Source organism: Mastigoproctus giganteus, chromosome 4 (assembly GCF_048544385.1).
Source record: "Mastigoproctus giganteus isolate SK-2022 chromosome 4, ASM4854438v1, whole genome shotgun sequence".
Lineage (NCBI taxonomy): Eukaryota > Metazoa > Arthropoda > Arachnida > Uropygi > Thelyphonidae > Mastigoproctus > Mastigoproctus giganteus.
In genome coordinates, this window is record NC_143578.1 from 105,800,360 (window position 1) to 105,823,995 (window position 23,636).

Sequence of the window (23,636 nt, forward strand, 5' to 3'; positions counted from 1 at the left end):
ACTTCATAGCGTATGCTTAATTGATATCGTGCTGAATGAAGGTAGTATGAGTGGGCAAGCGATACACATGCGTACTGTGCGAGCGAACCTCCTGTAATTAGTTCAACAGCTGAATGAACCAGAAGTACAGTCAAGAATTTCCCCTTCTCCCAAGGTTGTGTGTATAACTTGGTAAGTTCGGGACTATGGAGGAGAAAAATGTGTGTAACTATGGCAGGTAACTCCTCCACTTTTACACACACCATCCTACAGGTGCACCTTCGCCTTCGTGATGTTTGTGTGAGTTACTACTGATTATGCAATGCATTTCTCTCCTTTCACTTATTCATTATTAAAATCCTTTCATTTTCATAAATTCGATTTTTCGTTTCCTTCTTTTCCTTGCAGTAAACAGAAAATCAACTGAATTCTGCTTGAGAACAAATAACATCGATTTAGTTGAAAAATGATACTGACTTAGAGATATCCCCTAACTTTTTTGGGCAAAGTATATTCCTTTTCTGATCATTCTTCATTACTATCGCGATGCTATCATGAGAGTGGCAAATTGTGGGATTTTTTCGGGTATTACTTAATACTTTGCATGGAAACATACTGTATTATAAGGATGACGATTTTTTAATGACAATCGCCAAGTTACATGAGGAATGGCAACTAAACACCTATTATTATCTTCACGCAGAGATCCTGGGCATTGTATCTGTACCTCATTGGAAAGTTGTCCTTGTCTTTTATTCGTGCTCCTTATTGCGAAGAAAAGGTAATCAAACTTGCATCGCTGAGCTGTAGGACTCGCTTCGTTAAATGACTGTCTTTTAGAATTGAACATCACGTGTTCATATTCTCAATTCTTTCCTCTTCTATCTTCTATAAATATTCAAGTTTTGGTTTATCATACTCCATCATAAATTTTGATTGTAAAAGATAATCAAAATCCAAAACCATATTATGATGAAGGTCTCAGTTATAGTCATCGTAGTGATATCCTGTTTTGTGAGCTCAGTATTTTCAGGCCAGCATCTTAAAGCTTTCTGTGGTAAGTGTGCTATCAAAATTTTAACTTGAAAATTGAGCGTTGCGAATTTTAATGACGCGGGAGTAAATTTAACTTGGAAATAGATCCTTCTAAACCACAGAGAGAGAGACAGAGAAGGGACACGCTATTTGATTCAACATGCTGTGCCAAGCTCGTGCTTATCCAGCATTTTAGTAATTTTGACTAATAGGACGCACGCCCAAATTTTATAATGATTATAAAGACGCGCCCAGAAAATTTTAGGACATAGAAATCTAAGTATTCGGAAATTCTATTACCTAGTAGCGCAAATACTCATATCATAAAACCTACTAAGTTTTACCAAGAGCAGAATTTTATGTCTAAAAGAATCCTAGGATATTTTAGTCTAGGATCATTACTGATTCTAGCAATGATCATCTTAATATTTTGGAAACTTTTTGGAAGGTTAAACAAATACTGTATAAATATTTCAGCTCAATTTAAAACAACACACAACAGAAAGAAACTCCGGCCCAACTCGAGTACTGATTATTAACGAACTTTATTTTTAGGCGCGTTCGCATATATACAGACGGACGCCATATTCGTTCGTTTGTCTCTGTCCGTCCGTCCATACGAAATAGGGAGAATCCCAGTAGATAGATTTTCATTAAAATTTATATTTGTCCCTTTTAAAAATATTTGTTGAACCATTCCAAATTCCGTTAAAATCGGACCAATAGAAATCCAGTAATTATTATTTCTTCATACCATGCAATTTGTATGAAAAAAAATTCATAAATTAAATGCAGTTTTAATGGAGTATTGTTAGCTGCAGACAGTGACAGACAGTCCGTGCACGCTTTGTGTGTATCGCTATGTGAGATTCGTGAACGTGATGTCACTTGTCAAATGACACACACACACAAAAGCGACTTAGAAGTATATGAGAGAAGAGTAATAAATATTATACTGTTGTAATTGAATAGATAAGTTCAGAGAATGTAAAACTATTGAGTTTTATTAAGTGTTCTATAAATTTATAATTTGAGTAATTAATTGATTATTTCTGTACGTAGTTGACAACGTACAGAAATAATGCGATTGCACTAACTTGTACGCTAGTTAAATAATCTGCTTAATCATATGATATACGCGTTACTAGTAGTGTACTGGCATAAATTATTAAAATTCAAATTATTATTTTAACGGCGCAGTTAAAATAATACTGATACCAACTTGTTACTAATATCCGTATCGTATATTTGTCTATAGAAGTGCATTTTCGCCGATTTGCATCTTGTAATGGCTTAGGCTACTCCAGGGTTCGCCGAGCCACAGCTATTCTCTTCTAATGGTCCTGGCCCGTTTCCCTGGGGCAGTGACGGAAACTGGGGGTGTTGTGGTTCTCCACAGGTCCCAGGCTAAGTGGCCAGAAGAACAACACAACCCACACTAATACCTCACAAAACGCACACTAACACACAGCAGGGGCGTTCCTAGGGTATGAGGCACCCAGGTGCCAAATGAAAATTTTCGCCCCCCCCTTTAAAATTTTCTTCATATGTGTATGTAAGTTTCAGGCTTTCAGGCGCCCCTTGAATGTTGGCGCCTGGGTGCAATGCACTCCTTGCACCCTCGGGACGGCCCGCCCCTACACTCTGGCCTTATACACGGTATTGTATTCTACACAGAGTAAAAACGCGGAGTTGGGGGGTGGGGACCCCTGGTGACTCCAGACAAAAAACACTATGTTGTAACGGCTGTAAAACCCGTAATATCACTCTGAATGGGTATTAATACTTTCAACTTTAGAGTTTTCAGAGCAATTACGCTCATACACCCATAATGTGCCAAAATTTTATGCGTTCTCTAGTCTGTTATGCGCTAGCCAAAAAAAAAAAAAAAAATTTTCAGAAAGGAAAAAGAAAAAAAAAAGTTACCTCCTCCTCACTCCCCAAACCGGCTAACTTAGCTACAAAATCCATAAAAATTCCTCGCGTCGTTGACGGGATTCATTCGAATCCAGGCCTTCTCTAAAAAGTGTGTGTGAGGACAGTGATTATAATCTCGAGATAACTTTGGAGGTTAATCTCTACTACATTCGAGAGCCCTCTTTATGGGTGTATTTAGTAAAGTTCAACTTTAAACAGTTTCAACTTTTATCAATTAAACCTGATAGAGTTTTTGTACTTAGTTTCCAATATTAAGAGATTGTATACTTTGTTTCAAAATGATTTTAAATTTGTAGGTATAATTGTTTTAAATAGATCTTAAATTTTTCGGTAATAACGACACGTTCTTTATTATATTAATTCTTTTCCAGTGTTTAATCACTCGTTTTATTATTACTTATTGCAGTACTCGTAATAGTAGCAAATTATGACAAAATATCACGGGGAAATAGCCATTCTCCAAACAGTACAGTCGTATACCAATTATTTAACTATTGAAAACCATAAGACTGAGATGAAACACTGGTCTAGTAAGATAAAAAGTTTCCAGCTGTGATAAATATTTTGCTCTACGTAAAGTGCAGAATATTAAATCAATAATTCTCTTTCAGCTCTGGATGAGGATGCGCAGAAACATATACTGGACTGTGTAGAAGGGAAAGCAAGTCCTGAAGTAAGTATTCATAGTTTTTTCAGTAATAAAAAGTAATTTTTCATTACTATAATAGCAAAATGCGTATCTACGTTGCCTAAAGATAAGCTCACCAGTGTAAACGATATAGGCCATAAAATATTTATCATAGTACAGTATTTCGAATTACCTGGTATAAAAAGGAAATGAAATATATAACGGGGGGGGGAGATATTGATAGCTTGCTGACTTCGAAAAGTTATATGGTTACTGCCAGCAAGTGTGTGAGCCAAGGTACTGTTATAGTAACATAAAAAAATAAAAAAAGAGTAAAACCTCTTTATTTTTTGTATTTACTGGATTTATATTTATTTCGTTTATTACTTGTTTATATTTATTTTGTTTATTCTGGTTTGAATTTATTTGGTATTTTACACGATGTTTTTATTGTTTAAATATTATGAGTCGTATTAATAAATCAAAGACTAAGCTACGTCTCACTTTAAAACCCATAGCCATAATTATGAGAGCATCCTTGGACTCAGGAGAGGTCCCCACGGACTGGAGAAGTGCAAATGTATCCCCAATTCAAAGGGGGATCGAAGGGTGACACGAGCAATTACAGACCAGTTAGTTTAACTTCTGTTCCGGGTAAAATAATGGAGTCACTGGTTAAAGATGCATTGCAGGATCATCTACACAAGACTGCAGCAATAATTCAGACACAGCATGGGTTTGTTAAGGGAAAGTCTTGTCTGACAAATTTGATTGGTTATTATGATGTGGTTACAAAGGAACTGGATGCAAAAAATAATTTTGATATCATATATTTGGATTTCAGGAAAGCTTTTGACACTGTTGCGCATGGAAGACTATTGTACAAATTGGAGCAGAATGGTATTAAGGGTAAGTTGCTACAATGGATAAAAGGATGGTTAAGTGGGAGAAGACAGAGGGTGGTAATCAATGGGTGCTGCTCTTCGTGGACTAATGTTATTAGTGGAATCCCACTGGGTTCGGTGTTGGGTCCTCTGTTGTTTTGTATATTTATCAATGATATTGATGAAGGTTTAGTGTCGAAGTTTGCAGATGATACAAAGGTTGACAGGGTTGTTAATGACAGTAATGGCAGTGTGCTACTGCAACAGGATCTAGAAAATTTGGGCAGATGGGCTAAGAAGTGGCAACTGAAGTTTAACATTGACAAATGCAAAGTACTGCATATGGGTAGAAGTAACCGGAGAGAAAAGTACCAACTGTGTGGTACTACACTTAAGGTGGTAGAAAATGAAAAAGACATGGGAGTAATTGTGCAGTCAGATATGAAGTTTTCTGAGCAATGCAGACAGGCTGCCAGGGCAGGTCATGGGGTTTTGTCAATGATATATAGGAATTTTGCTAGCAGGGAAAAGGAGGTGATTGTCCCTCTGTATAAGGCAATGGTCAGACCACGCCATGAGTACTGTGTACAGGTCTGGAGGCCTCATTTTAGGAAGGATGTAGATTTGCTTGAGCATGTACAGAGAAGGGCAACAAGATTGGTGAGGGGAAGGAAGGGATCCTCTTACAAGAGAGGCTTAAGTTCTGCAAATTTCAGTGGCTGGAGACTAGGCACCTGCGCGGTAATCTGATTGATGTGTATAAGGCCTTGAATGGGTTGAGCACGCTGAATTCTGATGGGATCCTTCCACTTGTTCAGATTACGAACCTAAGGTGGCATAAATTTAATAATAAGAAAATAATAAGAAAAGACAGATGTAAAATAGATGTGCGGAAATTTTCCTTTAGCCAGCGGGTGGTTAATTGCTGGAACAAACTTCCATCTGTCGTTGTGGAAGTTGATAGGTTAAATAAATTTAAAGAGGAACTGGACAGGCATTTGGAGGGAATGGTGTGATTTTTTTTTTTGGCTGATGGTGCATAAGTTCATACGCTTGCTTTCTTGCATAACATGCCACTACAACTACTACTACTACTACCCCTCTCGCATCGCCTACAAGAACAAAGAAACTCACGCATGCGCATTAACGAGGCTTTGTGGTTCTCTACAGTCCACGCAGAAGGATGTAAAAGTTAAGCCAGAGTGAAATTTTTGTGTTAATCCTTATTCTCAATGAATAAGATAAATAATTTATTTAAAAAAAATAAAACTTTTTTTTTTATCTGCCATACGATGATAAACTTTAAATTAAACTATTAGGCAGGCCTTTAAAAGATTTTATATTATGTTATATATTATATTATATTATATTATGTTTTATATTATTTTATATTTATAATCGAAAAGATTTTATATTTATATTTATATATGCGTATATTATGCAAAAGCAATACGTATTTTAAGGGGTAAAAATATTGTGCCCACTGATATCATAAGTGAATGTTACTGGCTAATGGCTTATTTTCTAACCTTTGAAAATTTTTTTAGAGAACTCCATGGTTCACGCTACCCCAGAGCTAAGGTTTAATGCAGCCAAGTCCAAACAATGTGGCTGGGGCGATTTACAAGTGAAATAATAATAATAACATTATTATTATTTTAATGGTGTCCAAGCTTGCCGCTGATATCCGTGTAATTTATTTTATTGAGAAGAGTTTGCGCTAACTGACCGATTAATATTTTGTATGGAATAATTCATAGAGAAAAATCCTACCTACTTCCATTCACCTGAGAACGACTAATCACAGCCTCGAATGAAGTTAAAAATTCCACCACACGTCGATGGGAATCGAACCCAGACCTCTCCTAAGAGAAGCAGACAGCAACGTATACAGCCGACTAAACTGCCTTGTAAGACAGGAGGCTGATACGACGGCTAGCTGGGAAAGTGTAATGTAAATTGATTAATAAACTTCAAAAAGAAGGCTCTAACTGCTGACACAAAGTAAACTTTGGTAAGACATTTGAGGGAGGAGGAATACTGTTTGTCATTTGTTCGTCTTCGATCAACCTAATCGTTCTCAAGAACATGCTTAATTCAACCATCTCGACATTTTAGACAATTACCACTTTCAGCTCTGAAGGAGTTCTACAGAGTGGGCTATAACTCCCTTGCCTTATTGCAAATGCCATGCGAGGACGACCTGTCAAAATTAATATTCAAAAGTCTCTCTCTCTCTCACTCGGAATGTTTGAAGTGAGCTAACCAGGACTTCAGAAGAAAGGAAAAAATTATTCTAAGTACGACATTACTAGAAGGGGATCGTTAAACAACAAATACAAGAACATTAGTTAATGTTCTTATAAATTTTGGCTAGTCAATATATTAAGTTTTGTTTTATTTTTTTTTAACAGCAAAGAAAAATATAACAGGCAAATTGTATAACATAAAATGTATGGAAAAAAAAGCATAAATAAAAAATAACTAAAATTATATATTACTTAATTAAATATTGTGTTTTCTTTTAATTTTCTTATTAAAAGTTCCGAAATAAATCTATTTAAGAAAAAAAAGCAAATACTGTATATATGTATACACGTTTTGTTAAATAGCTCTATTTAAGAAAAAAGTAAATATATATATATATATATATATATAGCTTACGCTGTTTGAAAATGTTGCACCTATATTTGTGCTGTGTGCAGTAATTAATTTAATTTTTTAAAATAATTTTTAAACATTTTTTTATGAAAACCCCAAACACGAGAGGTACTAGAACCTATAGTACTCAGTACTGTGCATGGGTTGAGAAGATGAAAGATATTTGTTGATATTAGACTTGAACTAATGTAGATTGTAATTTTCAGGAAATACTGTACATAGGAAAGAAAGTTGTTTGAGAAAACGGAAGTTGAATAAATAAATGGGTAGAAGAAAATTTGGTTCTGTAAATTTGAAGTTGAACTGTAAAAGGAAGCTGACTGGTAGCGGCGCGGTTCGGACTGCTTTTAAACAGAGCAGGAATTATAGAAGCCAATTCAGAAGAACAGTGTCCATGGAAGTATGTATAGAAAAGTCATGCAGTAGAAACGGAACGTCTATGAGACATAGGGTGAGTGGAGAGACTCTATTAGAGATGAGTCATTAATTAACCCAAGTGTTCTCTTTTGAATCTAGAAGCCTGAGTTTTGGGGGCACCGCTCCAGATGTGGAAAAAATATTTCATGGTAGGGCTTGCGATTTGTACAAAGTGAACAGCTGCTTTGAAGAAACGTAATGCCGAGAGTGAAAAAGAAAACACAATTTTTTAGATGCAGAGGACGTAATATTGGTAATGTGCTTATGCCATGAGAGATTGGAAGTCAGAGTAATCCCCAATAGATATATATGATCTTGCCTAGAAATCGGAGCGTTCTCGAAGATAAGTATAAGAGCAGAAGAAAACTTTTTGTGAGATATAAGACAGGACTGAATTTTAGAAGGATAAGCACAAGGAGAAGGAAAACCACCTCTGGAATAAGAAAGTGACAAAAGGCGACACAGAACAGGTGTAAGTTGAGGAGCACAGGTTTTGAGAACAAGGGGAGAAATACCATCAGGACCTGGAGCTTTCTTAGCACTAAGATTCGTCAAAATCCTTCTGACACCCTTTTGATGAAAGGCTACAGGAGACATTGGATGGAGCGTACTGGGAATGGCGGGGGGGGGGGTGTTATCAATATCATTAATAAACGAGTTTGAAGAAAATAAGAGATCAGAATTCTCGGCTACCATTTGGACAAAAAGCAAGTTTTCTACTACTAGCCCTTCCGAAACCTAGTTTGGACTGATTAATAATTGCTTTCCAATTGTTGCGAGCTTTGGTGTAGGCAGAAAATGAAACTGAAGAATTAGAAACAAGCCAATTACGACATGCAACGTTCTTCTCTTGAACAGCCTTAGCACATTTCTTGGAAAACCAAGGTTTAGATAAAGGACGAGATTTTAAAGTGGAGTGTGGAATAAAGGATTCCATTCCTACAAGAATAATTGAACTGACACAATCTGAGCAAACGTTGACATCAGAAGTTTTGAAACAATAATCTGACCAAGGAAAAGAAGAAAATAAATCTACCAGATCATTCCATTTTGCATTCTTGTAATGCCAAACAACACGAGGCTGTGAATGACCACGTTAGACAGGCTCCATTAGAGAAGAGACCATCACCAAGTTGTGATGTTGTGATCGGAAGTGCCTAGAGGATCATTAACCTCGACCGTGTACTTAGAAGAGTTGCTTGTGAGAAAAAGATTAAACGTGTTGGCTGTGAGGGGTAGAATTTTCTAGTATTCTGGCATGCTTCTGAGAGTGAGACATTTTTTTTCTATTATTTTATAGAGTGATTTAATATTCAATACTTTTACTGAAGGGACGCTTTAATTGCTCTCTTTTACATCAATTTTGTAAGGTGGTTTTCATTGTATTGCTATAGAAGTTGAGGCAAGGAGGTAAGGTTTCGGTTCTCTTGCTAAGAGATACTATTGCAAGTATTATGTCTCCTTGTTTTTCATTATTTTGCAGTTACTATTAAAATTAATGCTTTCTTTTTCAGAATATAGCAATATCTTCTATATTTCTGTTGTTCATGCCTATTCTAGTATTATTCAATACTTAATTCCGCCAATTCTTAAGATTAAGTATATAATAAAATATTACATTTTCCTGGCACGTGTACGCTCTTTAAATATTACTAGTAATGTATTTCATGTCCTTTCCTTTATGGTCTTCCCTGTTTTAGCATTCTTATATTGTTTTATTATACACTTAGTGGTCACTGAATTATGACCACCTACCTAATACCGTTTGGCCACGGTTCGCACGGATAACAGTCACTGTTACCCTAGGCATTGACTCCGCTAGATGTCTGAAGACGTCCGTAGGGGTCTGCAGCCATGCTGCCTGAAAGGCTGCAGATCCTTGTGGACTAGGTGTCGAAATAGATGACGGTTGCGTGCCTATACGCCTCACTTCCCGTTCCAAAACATCCCACAGGTGTTCAATTGAACCGAGGTCAGATGAATTTGGAGACCAGTCAAGATCGGTGATACCTTCATTGTGTTCCTCGAACCTCTCGTGCACAGTGCAACCCGGTGACATAGCACATTACCATCTTGGATGATTCCATTTATGTCTGGGCAGAAATGCAACATGGCAGGGTACACATGGTCTCCTAAAAGCTGCCGGTAGACCTTACCAGTGAAACGTTGGTCTACACGCACCAGGGGTCCTAGTCATCAAAACATGCCGCATATTAAGCAATCACCGCCACCTGTCTGCATAGTGAGCACCATGCACGATAGATCCGTGGACACACGTTGCTTGCGCCACACACGAAGGCGTCCATCGGCGTGTTGTATCAGGTATCTGGACTCAACCGACCAGCACACCCGTTTCCAGTCCTTCAGTGTCCGACCAGCCTTGTTGTTGACACCACAACATTCGCTGTCGACGATGATCAGCTGAGGATGAAGATGAAGAGCAGATGAGGATGGGAAGGTGTCTCTTGGTTCCTTTAATGTTGAATTATTCACATTGATAGAACTTGGTGTTGCAGTTGCTAAATTGAATCCAAAAAAGTGTCCTGGATTGGATCTGATTGAAAATCACGAACTCGTAAAATTCTTTCAATTTTTTCCCCAGATTTTACTCTCTCTTTTTAATAAGCGTTTGTTGGAGGGAGTTTTTCCTCGCTCTTGGAAACTATCACTGCTTAAGATTCTGCATAAACCTGGTAAACCAAAATGTGATCCGAGAGCATATAGAGCGATATCTCTTCTTGCGAATCTGGGAAAATTGTTTGAGAGATTGCTGACTCCTAGAATTTTGGTGATGTTTGAGGGAAATATTCTTTGTTCTAATCATCAATATGGATTTAAAAAGGGCCGCTCTACAGAGGTTGCAATGACTACTCTATTGAATTATATCAGGTTGTCTCCAAGCAAATACGTTTTAGCAGTGTTTGTGGATTTTGAAGGTGCTTTTGACTCTGTCTGGTGGGAGAGTTTACTTAAATCTTTAAGATTAGCAAATTGTAATAATTATATCTATCAAGTTATTAGATCTTACTTCCGGAATAGAGTAGTTAAAGTTTGTGCTAAGCATTTGGTGTAGATAACACGGGGATGTCAGCAGGTCTGTTTTAGGCCTTTATTTTTGGAATGTGGTATTAGTTCAGTGGCTGACTGGGCAGAGAGTGGCATAGTATTTAGGGTTAGGCGCCACCGGTTGAGCAGAGAGATTAATTTTTCACGGTGGCTTATGCGGATGATTTTGCCATCGGTGTACCTGGAAGATCTCGGTCCAAGTTGGAGCGGCGTATACAGCCAACTCCGTGATATCTTCACTTCGTCCCATAACTGCTACTTTATCACTCTGACTTGCAAAAATGCAAATTACCACTGCTCTAGCTTAGTTTATATTGACGATGCTCTCAGTTTTCTACCACATGTTCAGTATGTTACAGAAAAGGCTAAATTGTTCCTGAGCCGAATTAAACAGATAACAAGACAAGATTGGGGTCTTAGAGGTCAAACCTTACGACTTCACTATAATTGTGTGTTTTTGTCGATAATTTATTATGGAGCTGGTGCATGGGGCTTTAGAGCCAATAAAGTTGCTGTAGTAAAGCAACTGTTTCAAGCACAGAGGGCTACCTCCTGACCACGTACTGAGAAGACAAGATTAAGGCAAATTTTATTGCAAAATGGCAGCAGGAGTGGTCTTCATCTGATATTGGTGCAGTCACAAGGGACTTTCTGCCTGTAGCAAGGGAAATTAACAAGGAGTTAAAGTGGTTTTCGCCGGGGTTATATGGTATGTTTATAATAACTGGCCACGGAAGTATAAATACTAAACTTCATAAACTGGGACTTTCACCAACAACATCTTGTTTGTGTGGTCAGGAAGAAACTGTTAACCATATTCTTCATCAATGTCATTATTATAACGATCTTCGACGTGACCTACTTAGTGTAGTTCTTAATTTGGACTCCAGCAGCAATAAAATTCTGGTTGAATCTCAGACAGCTTTAATGCTTTGAATGTGTTTGCTTCTCGTGCATTTAAAAGAAGAACCGAAATTAGGTCCTAGTTTTACTGTTCTTGTTATTTCTTGGAGCTTTCATTGGATTAGGAAAGAAATATCTCTCATTTTTGATTGTATTCTATAGTTGCAACTGATTAGTATCATTAAGTTCTACACTTTCCTGGATTTTATAATAGACTTGTTCTTGAGGTGAACTGTTTTCAGCAAAATAGGTATTTACTGTATAAGGAATTTTGCTCTACTCATCGAGATACTATTTGTCCTTTAGCGTTTTAGAGTTTTTGGAATTAATATTTCTTTGTGAGCGAATACCACTGTGACATTTCATATCAGAGACATTTCCTAGTAACTCTGTTATTAACTGTCTTGGATGATTATCTTAGAATTTTTGAGCTCTCTTAGAGCTCGTATTTAGGCAAGAACTTTTTAAAACATCATAATTTTGAACCCTGCCTAATGTGATCTCATCTAGGATTTGGACATGTATATTACTTTTGTGTTAACCCTGAAACCTTTTATTTATTGGGCCAGGTTATGGCATTATCCTGGTATTACACTGGAGGTATCTACATAGTGTATATTCTGCTGTGTTCCTGAAGAAGAGGATATTGTACATATTGCACAGTATCTTTCTGTGGAGCTTTTCAGAATTCGTGGAATTTGCTTTCACTGTGTTTTTTGTTAGAAGATCAATTATTTCTTCAACAATTGAAGGCGTTCTGCCAACAAGGGGTTAAGCAAACTGTAAATTAAGATGTTTTTCTGATCCTTGTTCCTAGGATGGGATTTTCCATGGGATAGGTTCCCGTGGTTAGAGAAGTTAGTCCACTTCTCCACTTCTTCCTACTTTATTCTTCTCACTTCTAACTATTGGAGAGTCCCTCTGTTGATTCTCCTCTATTCTATCCATTTACCTCCCCAGATCCAAAACTTCTCTCTCTGTATTCCTTCTTTTCCACTTCATTCTTTTTTCGGGCACTCTCAGGTGCTAATCCCTGGGCTTGCCCAGCAGGAGATAGTTGATCCTGGCCGCCTCCAAGTGGCTGGGATGGGGGGTGAGACGTAGTGACCAGGTGTTACTGCTTCTTACCTGCTAAGAGCCAGGCACCGGCCGATAACATAACAACGGAACACATCATAACACTTACACGTCCAACACACTACATACAAATGGCCGGTTTTGGCATAAGCTTCAACACAAGAAGTACAATAGCGGCTTATGGGGGAAACCCTGAATTCCGCCACAGCAACACATGAATATCCCTGAATATCCCTGCTCTAGCTTAGTAAAGTGTTCCGATTTTCATATTGCGAACTATGGTGCACAGTTCATTACAGATGGAGGTGGTCATAATTCAGTGATCACTGAGTGTATATTCATCACATCTCATAAAATATAACTTCTTATTTTTCTTTTGTCTATTCATTATTTTAGGCTAGATTCTTTTATGATGGTATTGTTTTATAAATATTCTTTAACAATACTGTATATTGTTAGGCATAGTGTTCCTTTGGTTTTCATAAATAAAAATGCATTTAAATTGTAGCTACTGGCTGTTATTTATCCATCCCTTTATTTGATGCTTTTCTTTCTCTTCACTGATCCTATTATTGCTTTATGCCTTACTGAAATACCAGGACCCCCACTTCGCGTATACTGTACTGGCAGATAGCAATCAGAAACGGACAGCTTCTGCTAATTATTATTGGGGTGTACCCTTGTATATGGTGCTACCCTTGATAACGTACCATTCAATATATCATTATGCTAATAATTTGCGATAATTTTAATTTTATTAATTTTACTAACTTTATGTCTATATAATTTTTTTTCTCTCGGGCTTCCTTTCCGGTTTCAGCTTACGGCACTCTTAATATTTCCGCCCTGTAAGCAGCCTATTTTTCTGCTCCTTTTAAAGTTTTAACATTTGCTGGGCTCAAGTATATACCACAAACGTTTTTATTTTTAGCGTTTGTGATTGAATTTATATTTGGCACTTCAGGAGGCACTTCAGGCATTAAGATCTAACCGTACTGCTTCGCAATTTGGTATGCTAGCAGGTGTTGGTTCGCCTAAAGGTCTATGTTGTGATTTTAAACAAACCTAAACTAATCTAAAATGGAAAAAAAACTAAATGAATATAAGATTATAAAATGTTAGGAGAAATGGAGATTTTTTTTTAATCATAACGATTTGAAAAAGGAATATATTAACTAGTGAAAGTTAGAGAGGAAGGGGGGGCGGAAGGAAATTAGGAAAGAATTACATTCATTCACTTGGCCATCTCTCCGCTACTTCGTCGGGGGCTTTGAGCAGACAGATAGCCATACTAAATGAATGTCTCATGCATACTCGTTTCTGTAGTCCCAATAACAGTTTGACTAATTTTCATTAACCATTTTTAGATATCCTTTATATAATAAAGTGTGCCTAAATATTAAATTATTTTTATCTTAGATTGGCATTGACAGTAAACTGGGACTGGGACCCAAAGCCCAACGGGTATACTTTATACTGATGCATATCCGTTGGGCTTTGGGTCCCAATTCCAGTTTACTGTCAATGCCAATCTAAGATAAAAATAATTTAATATTTAGGCACACTTTATTATATAAAAGTATATCTAAAAATGGTTAATGAAATTTACTAAAAATGATTAATGAAAATTAGTAAAACTGTTATTGGGAATACAGAAACGGGTATGCATGAGACATTCATTTAGTATGGCTATCTGTCTGCTCAAAGCCCGTGATGAAGTAGCGGAGAGATGGCCAAGTGAATGAATGTAATTCTTTCCTAATTTTCCTTCCACCCCCCCCCCTTCCTCTCTAACTTTCATTATAGTTAATATATTGCTTTTTCAAATCGTTATGATTAAAAAAAAACCTCCATTTCTCCTAACATTTTATACTCCTCTTATATTCATTTAGTTTTTTTTTTCCATTTTAGATTAGTTTAGTTTAGATTTAGGTAAATCTGGCGCGTGACAACCTGCTTGGTATGTATGAAGTCTATTTTCTTCTGACATGATGAACGTCTTGAGGCCGCCGCCTGCATAAGAAAGTTCTTATGTAGCTACACAAATGGTCAAGTGCGGACGCAAAAAGGGATGCAGACAGAAACATCTCCATGGGAAACACCTCTATTCATGGTGCAAGTGAAGCAAGTGTCGTTATTTCATTCGAAGATGGGTCTTCGAGTTAACCTTTTCTAAAAAGACTGCGCATGTGACCCACAAGTAAGTCTCAAGAATTCTAATTGAGGAGTTGAAAAAAGTCTATGTTCTGCCGCATTGATGTCCAGGAAAATGATTCTCATTCGTCCTCTAAAGTTCAGGGTCCGAGTTCTAAGGAATATCTCAAAAACGTCTGTAGTTGTGGATCTGTTTCTTACACGTAGTTGAGTGTAGTGGGCCTGCGCTAATCAGTGCTCCTTTATGTGCTTAAAGATTGGTTTCTCAAATATTTTAGCATATTCATGCTATAAAGATCGGTCTATATTACTCTATACTGAATTTTGGTTTGTTGGAATGGAGTTAGCGATATACTGTTTCCCATTTGAGGATATAATGGCAGACCAGATAACTCTGTTAAGGAAGGGTAACAAAGAAAATATTACTGAATGTAGGGAAATTGAGGTGCTATTGCTATCCTTATTCTTCCTCCTTTTCGCCTTAATTCGACAATAGCCTTTCCTTTTCACTAATAAAAAAAAAAAACCCATATGTAATTTATACTTGGCATTCTCATTCTTTATTTATTTTTGATTCATTCTTTCTTTATTTTTGATTCACTACTATCTGTCGGGCTAGCTGTTATTCTACCAGATTGCTGCTAAATTTAACATAGATTGCTGATATAATTTTAGAGAATTTGGACCTAGACAAAAAAGGGGAAATAGCAAACAGAAACAGATAGCTCTAGCCAATTATTGATTATGTATTGAGCTAATTATGTATTGAGTCAATTATGAGCCAATTATGTATTGAGTCAATTATGAGCCAATTATGTATTGAGTCAATTATGAGCCAATTATGTATTGAGTGATGCTAGCCCTCATCAACGTACCATTCAATGTATCCTTTTATAAGTAATTTCTCCATCATCATTTTATTTTTATCTTCGTTGCATTTCATTTTTATTAATATATTATTTTATTACATTTTATTTTATTATTAATTATGTGGTTAATTATAGGGTATAACACTGAAGACTAATTTATGTTACTTTTCGTTTTTGTGCAGTCAGTAACCTCCCAAACAAATAGTACATGTCCCTTATTGTGATCACGGATAATGTTATCATTCATTTACTATTATCACTTTTATGAAGTCCCGATCAGACGTATACTAATATAATCAGTATTTAGATATACATTATCGCTTTTTTTGCCTTATTGCGGTTTACGCATGTGCATGGAGGTGTTACATAACATCCCAATTATTTTCTTGAACTCCGACATGTTGCTTTTATCGTTATTGCTGTTGCTTCCTGCTTCGTGCAGTTTCGTATGGTTGTAGGTGTCGTTACTCCCTGTTTTCGCGGAGTAACGTGCAGTACATTTTAACTGAATCTGTACAGAACAAGTGTGACTGTTTTACAATAGAGCATTAAACCTTTTCTAATTCTTGATTTTAATATTTTCTTATTTGTTTTTAATGGTTTGTAAGGATCTACAAAAACATTATGATAGTTTCATTTTTATTGATGACTTTCTTGAAGAAATAGTGGACAGTATTTTAACGTTTTCTTTCTATCTACTTCTGCCTTTTTATGTACACATTTCCACTCTGTATCAATAAACAGCGCTAAACAGCTGCATACTTGCTTCTTCGGTTATTGTTATTTATTAAGCTCGGTCGTGAAATGATCACAATAAGCGGCGTACACTGTATACTGTGTCCATATCCTCACAGTAGTTTTGTCTGGGAGGCTATTGACCATACAGACATGATCCAGTTTGGTCAAAATAATAATACAACGCGGAGTGTCATTGTTTTATTGTATATAGGAATAAACTAATCTCAATGGGGGGGGGGAGAAGACCTGAAAAGTGCGTTCTGCCCAATTAATAAGCTGTTGTTTGTTATTTGGTTTTTAGGAGCATTAGCAACTAAGGCCATATTGCTCCGGGATATGCGGTGGTCATTCCTTGACCTTTCCACATCCTCCGTATTTGGTGATGACGGGCTCGAACCCCGGTCTAATCAAGAAGCGTGTACTACACACTGCTGCTCCTTCCCACCTGGCTACGGAGGCGCCAATTAATAAGCATATCCGTATTCAGAAAGCAGCCACTGCCTGAATTTGGGAAATTCTCTTTGATATGGAAAACTTTCCTTTTTTTGAATTTGATGAAATTATATAATGAAGTTGTAATTATATAATAGTTAAAATAATTAGCTTTATAATTAATTTACATACTGCTTAAATAGTCTAATTCATTAAATAATAATAATTATAGGCAGAGGGGAAGTGGAAGGAATGTTCGCATAAAGCATTTGGAGAAGTGCTATCAATTCACGAAGCAGTGAAGAAAGTTTGTGAGACTGGCGAAAATGCAGAGGTAATTAAAATGGAATATTTTAATCTCTTAAACGTGATTATTTATAATTTAACAAGTTCAATCAGACACTCTTAAGAGTAAATAAAATTAACTCAAACTGAACTAGAACGAATTCTTCCAAATATTAATTTAGGTACAATTTTGTTTAATACACAACAGCACATACAGGTACTAAAAAGGTTAAAAATTATGTTTGTTTGTTTGTTTGTTACTTGGAGCATTAGCAACTAAGGCCATATTGCTCCGGGATATGCGGTAGTCATTCTCTGACCTTTCCGCATCCTCCGTATTTGGTGGTCAGGGGCTCGAATCAAGGTCTAATCAAGAAGTGTGCTAAGCACTACTGCTCCTTCCCACCTGGCTAAGGAGGCGCCTAGGTTAAGAAACAAATACAAAACTAAATATATCAAAATACTCTAAGTACATTACATTTATTAAATATATTTACTTATTTTAAAAGAGGTGCGATTAGGTATAAAAACCAACATACGTAAATTTAGATAGACCATGACCCCTCAATGTATTATCCAAGAAGCCCAGGATTTGTTCCACCAGCCAAAAAAAAAAAAAAAACACCTATGAATTTCCAAAGCGGTCCGCCTGAACTATCTATGGGATACTTATTTCAGTAATTAAAACTTAATGACTGAAAAGACAACTTTCGATAATCCAGTCTATACTTTTTTCTCTTAATTTCAATTCACGGCCTCTAGCTCTAACTTCGTTTATAACCGCGAACATTTTTACGATCATTCATTACCGACTTACGTAAGGGCTGCATTCCGCGGAACTCTACGTTTTTATCTCATGCGAAGAAAATTTACAAAAGCGTGCAATTTAAAAAAAATTTCAAATTTATAAAATTACAAAAAAAGAGAGGAGACAGGCATAACGTCAGTAAGTTTTACCCCTAGAGCATCGTTGCCAAAATCGACGTCTTCAGCTGATAAGTACGCCGCTGCGGAGGTTGAGGGCTGTGGCGATTTAGAAGCGGTCGGCCGCCCAACCTTACGAAAGAACATATTAATGGGTGACTGGACGGTGGCTTTTTTCTTTTCATCATAGATTCCTTTCTAGCAAGCAAGCATATCCTTCACCCCTCTGTTAACTTTTAAGAATCGGTCGCTGTCAGGATCCATCTTCTCAACCCTCGCCATTGCCGACGCAATTTCACGAAATGCCATTGCCATCTCTCTCTCTCTCTGGCGATGAAGCGTCTTGGCTGCTCATTTGGTTCACCTTGAGCTTCGTCAGCACTTGCTTCTTTCACTATCGCTTCCTGCATGTCAATATGTTATTCGTTACATAATTCCTTCTCTTCTTCCTCTATTAACTCCTCCACGTCTTTGACATCAACCCCCCAACTGAAGTAGCTCTGAAACCTTTACAATTTTATCTGTAACCTCTTCATATGATTTGTCTTTTTCAAATCCTTCGTAACCTTTTACGTGCCGTGGGCATATTTTATTCCATGCGCCATTTAAACAACTTTTAGTAATTTCTGCCCAGGTCATATTAATGTTTAAGATGGCGTGGTAAATGTTGTAAGATTTCCAAAAGTCTCTCAACGTAAAATTTTTTTCACGGTCTACAGACAATGCCTGAGCAAATGTTGTGCGTAAATAGTATGGTTTTAAATTCGAAATAACGCCCTGGTCCATAGTTTGTTTGTTCGTTATTTGGTTTTTAGGAGCATTAGCAACTAAGGCCATATTGCTCCGGGGATATGCGGTGGTCATTCCCTGATCTTTCCGCATCCTCCGTATTGTGGTCACGGGCTCGAACGCCGGTATAATCAAGAAGCGTGTGCTACGCACTGCTGGCCCTGCCCACCTGGCTACGGAGGCACCCTGATCCATACGTTGGATGAGTGAAGTCGTGTTTGGCGGTAGAAATATGACTCTCATGTTCGAATTGAAATCCTCTAGATGCGTAGGATGTCCAGGAACGTTATCTGATAGAAGTAAAATCATTACAGGAACTTCGTTGTCTTTACAATATTTTTCAACCTCGGGAATGAAGCAGCATTTAAACCATTCCTCAAAAAAATATGTTATCCATGCTGTCTGGTTCGATCGGAAATGCACAGGTAGGGTGGCTTTATTGATGCCCTTAAATGCACGAGGATTTCCAAAATGGTACACAAGCAGTGGTTTTAATCTGTAATCTCCCGCTGCATTAGCCCCAAGCAAGAACTTGGCCCTATCTTTTGACGCCTTGAAACCTGGCACTGTCTTTTCCTCTTTGGCAACGTATGTTCGATCCGGCATTTTTTCCCAATACAGAGCAGTCTCGTCATCTTTAAAAAATTTGCTGCGTTGAATAGCCGCCTTCGTCAATAATTTTTTCCAACATCTCACAAAATTTTTCTGCAGCTGCAGAATTGGCACTGCATACTTTTCAGTTGTGGAAACCAGCGCAATGCTTGAACCTATTAAACCACCCGTTGCTTGCCACGAACTTGGCTTGGAGTTCACCGTACTTATCCATAATATTTTCATAAATATTTCTTGCTTTTGCTTGAATGGCCATTGGACTCAGGGGCACTTGCTTCAGAATCTGATTTTCGTTCCATATTATTAACAGCTGTTCCATCTGCGATATAGCACCTGAATGCTGTTTTGTGATCACTGTTGATCTTAAGTGCGTTGATCCTTTGACATGTTCATTTATAAGCGCACTGTCCTTTAAAATAGTATTACTATTGAAGCAGCGAGACCTAATTCCCTTGCAATAGATGACAAACTTTGTCCTGCTTCGTACTTAACCATTTTCATCTTTATTTCTAAATGAATTTTGTTTCGTTTCCTGGCACTACCACCACTTGCACTTTTCGTTGGTCGCTTTCCCTTCATCATTGCAATACGTAAACAGGAATGAAGAGAAGTTTCTGAAAATTTGTTTTTTTATATGACTGAAATTTTCAGTGAAGGAGAACACATTTCACCATAATAGCGTAAAAACCCACAGAATTCCAGCTATTGGTATTATCGCAAATGCAATAAGATCGAATTTACTACCCGTTTATAAATAGAGGCACGAACAGAAAAGCCCAATAAACTGGAAAGTGCAAATTGTTTTTATTGTTTTTCGGTCGTGACCTCCATAAACGTGCTTTAGAAAAATATCACAAAAGCGTTCAAAAATGATTCTTATAACCGAACATATGATAACGAAGAAAGGGTAGTGCAATTTCCATTATAAAAATGACCTTTTTTAAAGAGATAAATAGCATAGTAATACAGCGAAATTTTCAACTTCCAAGGACTTGGAATGAATTACAAAAAAAAAAAAAAAAAAAAACACAGGGTTATTGGGTTCACATTACGATATTTTCACAATACCCCCATTTATTCCTACGGAATGCAGATTACGTTTCCACGAATTTTTAAGTTTGCACCGGCCGGCAAAAACTTACATAAAGTCGAATTTCCGTAAGTCGAGTATTACGTAATTCGGGGAGTTCCTGTATTTTACTGTCCCACTCAGACAGCTCAGAGCCATCCAAAACCAAGTTAGTCCACCTACTCTCAGGTACCTAATTACAAGTACCAAGCTATGTTGCTCAGATTATCGAAGCCTTTTCTCATATGGGCACCTTTTACCGATCCTATTATGCGCGTCGTCCTTCTTAGGCCCTTTTCAGGATGCTTGGGTGTCTGTTTTTTGTAGGAGTGGCCTTCCCATGCCTGGACATTGTATGCGAAATGCAGTTTCGCAGTTGCTTTATACAGTAGGATTATGATCTCTCTCTCTCTATCTCTATAAGCAAATATTCAGTAATATATCGACAGGACACCATGGATCCTCCTTTGTATCAGTTTGCGCTCTACACAAGAAACTTATATCTAACTGCATCGTAATCCCAACTCTCTCTCTCTGTCTTGCCAACGCGCCATTAAACCCAAATCAAAATGTCTCTCCCCCCCTATAGTTTTTTTTTAATTCAACACCTCTTAATGTGTCATTTTTGGATTGCAATAGCCCAAGAAACAAAGTCATCTGAACATTGCTCATATGAGCCTGAATAGCAACATATCATCTGATCATTAAAAAAGTCATTTGAAAGAATAATCAGTCAACGGCAAGATAATAATCCATATTTTGATATAACCAATTCAGAAGTTCAGAGGGAATATGGGAAGATAAGGAAGTAAAGTCTGCAATACGTCTTCTTATAAAATTTTAGGCATGTTCTACGGCAGGAATCGGCAACCTTTCAAGAGTGGTGCACCGAGTTTACTCTAGTCAGGTGCGTGCCAGTGAGGAATTTTAAAATAGGTTGGGGATCTATGGATAAGTAAACTATCAACTGTTATTTTGCAAAAATAGGTGCACAGAGGATAAGTATGTGCGTGTGAGAGGCATTTAGGGGATTTAAGTTTAAAGTTAAATCAAATCCGAAACACGACCATCTGTCTCTGTTAGAGATTTTCACACTAATTTAAATTTCTGACATTAAATTTCTGACAGGCATTAAATCTCTGAAATATGTCGCAGATAATCTTCAAGAAATGACAGCTAGGACTTCTTCCTGGCACTTCCAAACGCCGACAGAACTGATATTCAAGTCTCAATTGCGAGTCAATTTGGGACCTCAATTATCAGTTCTCTCGGCGACCGAATTTCGGCAAGTCCGGTCCTTCTGCGACAATCAAATCCTCTCCTTTTACCTTCACGATGGTGGGACTGTTAGAAACTCATGATATACCCGATGTGCAAGGTCAGAAACACTGCAACTAGTAAACTGGAGGTCAACATCGAGTGTTAAAAGCAAAGGTCGAGGTGTGGCGTCCACATCTCATACAGAGGAATGACCGACCTTCCGTGTCACCGGGGAATACTAGGTGGTAGATGACCCTCATTACCCGGTGCAATACCACCACTTTGCTTAGTGGAGACTTGAAGTGGTGAAATCCTTATTTAGTCTCCGGAGCAAAACTCCAGAAATCTCCCCCACCTCCCCACTCTTCTATTAGGCAGTATGCCATGTCCTTTGAGGTTAGCGTGGGTATCATAGCAAGATCCAATATTCCTCACACTTCGGGGGTAACCTATTGGTAACTTTCTAGGAGACATCCGGATTAGCTAGTTACAGCGGTTTTCAACCAGGGTGCCGCAGCAACATTCCAGGGGTGCCACGTAATTTGGATTTAAGTCACTAAAACATTATTGTTTTTTAAATTTGTATGTTTATTTCATTATAAAACGGTGTACAGTATCTTTTTAATTTTGTGGTGATCTATAATTGATGCTTACTTAGTACCTCTATATATAAAGAATAAAATTATTATATACTGTATATATATAATTTGTATTATGAAATGTAATTTTATAATCATGTTATTGTAATAACTATCATATAACATATATATATATATTTTTAATATTATATATATATATATATATATATATATACAGAGAGAGAATCGGATCTAACAGGCAGAAAATTGAGTAGGGGTGCCGCAAAATAAAATAAATTACTCAGTGGTGCCGTTATTAAAAAAAGGTTGAAAACCATGAGCTAGTATAATCGCCTCTACTCTGCCAGCTAGTGACTATGACTAGAGGAAGTCTGAGTAGTGTGCATTTTAGAGACATAGTTGACGCCACGTTATGCCAAGGATATGGATATATTTTTGCATATCCAAAAATTTCATTAATTTATACATGTTCCCCTCCTCTACCGTTACCTTATTTACTCAAAGTATATATTGTTAACAGTCAAAGTAATAGAAAAAGTTATCTGCGAAAAGATCTAAACCTTCCAAAAACTTCCTCATTAATTTCAGAAATATACGCGGTCTTAGTTCCAATCTAATTTTATTTTTCTGATGGAATCTCAATTATCTATCATCTCAACAACTATAACGAATCATCCCATAATGGCCCGAGAAACGTGCATTATGCAATGCCCTTAGCTGGTTCTCTGGCCAATCACAGTAATTTATACCGTATCGTCAGACAAGCTGATGACGACGCTCGGTCGTAAAACAAATTTATATTACAAATAAATTTTCTAATGCCACCCAGCACTCTAATATTAATTTTTAGTTGAATAATTAAGTTATATTACTGTCGATTTTTAGGCGCATTAGAGCCAAACCATATTCAACCATATTATGTTTGTATAAGTGTGTTTGGGGGCTGATGTGCGTGCAGTGAGGGATGAAAAATCCGAAATAACTCACGAGTGAAAACTCTACTTCTTCCGCGTTAGATCCGCTAACTACAATTCCAGTTGAAGAGACCCTTAGAAATTCCTCCATTCTATTACGGCACTCGAGCAAAGACTTCTTCCAATGAATGATAAGTGGCGAAACCACTATACTAATAACGGTTGAACATCCGTGCATGATCAGTGTTGCTGCTATATCAATTAGAACCAAATTCCATCAAACTGTCAATTATAAATTAAAACTTATAATTTGGGGTGCATGAATTTCCTATCAGCATGTCTGTATAACAATCTGGTCACAAAGGTCAACCCCACTCCACTCCGCCCGAGGTGTATAGGAAAC

The 23,636-nt window shown here is 37.2% G+C and overlaps 1 protein-coding gene across 1 annotated transcript in view; it reads left to right on the forward strand.

Annotated features, from left to right (window-relative positions):
- The first annotated feature begins 890 nt into the window (after positions 1 to 890).
- LOC150086966 (uncharacterized) overlaps positions 891 to 23,636 on the forward strand; it is a 40,500-nt gene continuing 17,754 nt past the window's right edge. The window contains exons 1-3 of the mRNA XM_090371709.1: positions 891 to 1,036; positions 3,564 to 3,625; positions 17,014 to 17,115. Of these exons, the coding sequence (XP_090227835.1) occupies positions 949 to 1,036; positions 3,564 to 3,625; positions 17,014 to 17,115 (252 nt within the window). The 5' untranslated portion in view covers positions 891 to 948. The remainder of the gene's footprint in view (positions 1,037 to 3,563; positions 3,626 to 17,013; positions 17,116 to 23,636) is intronic.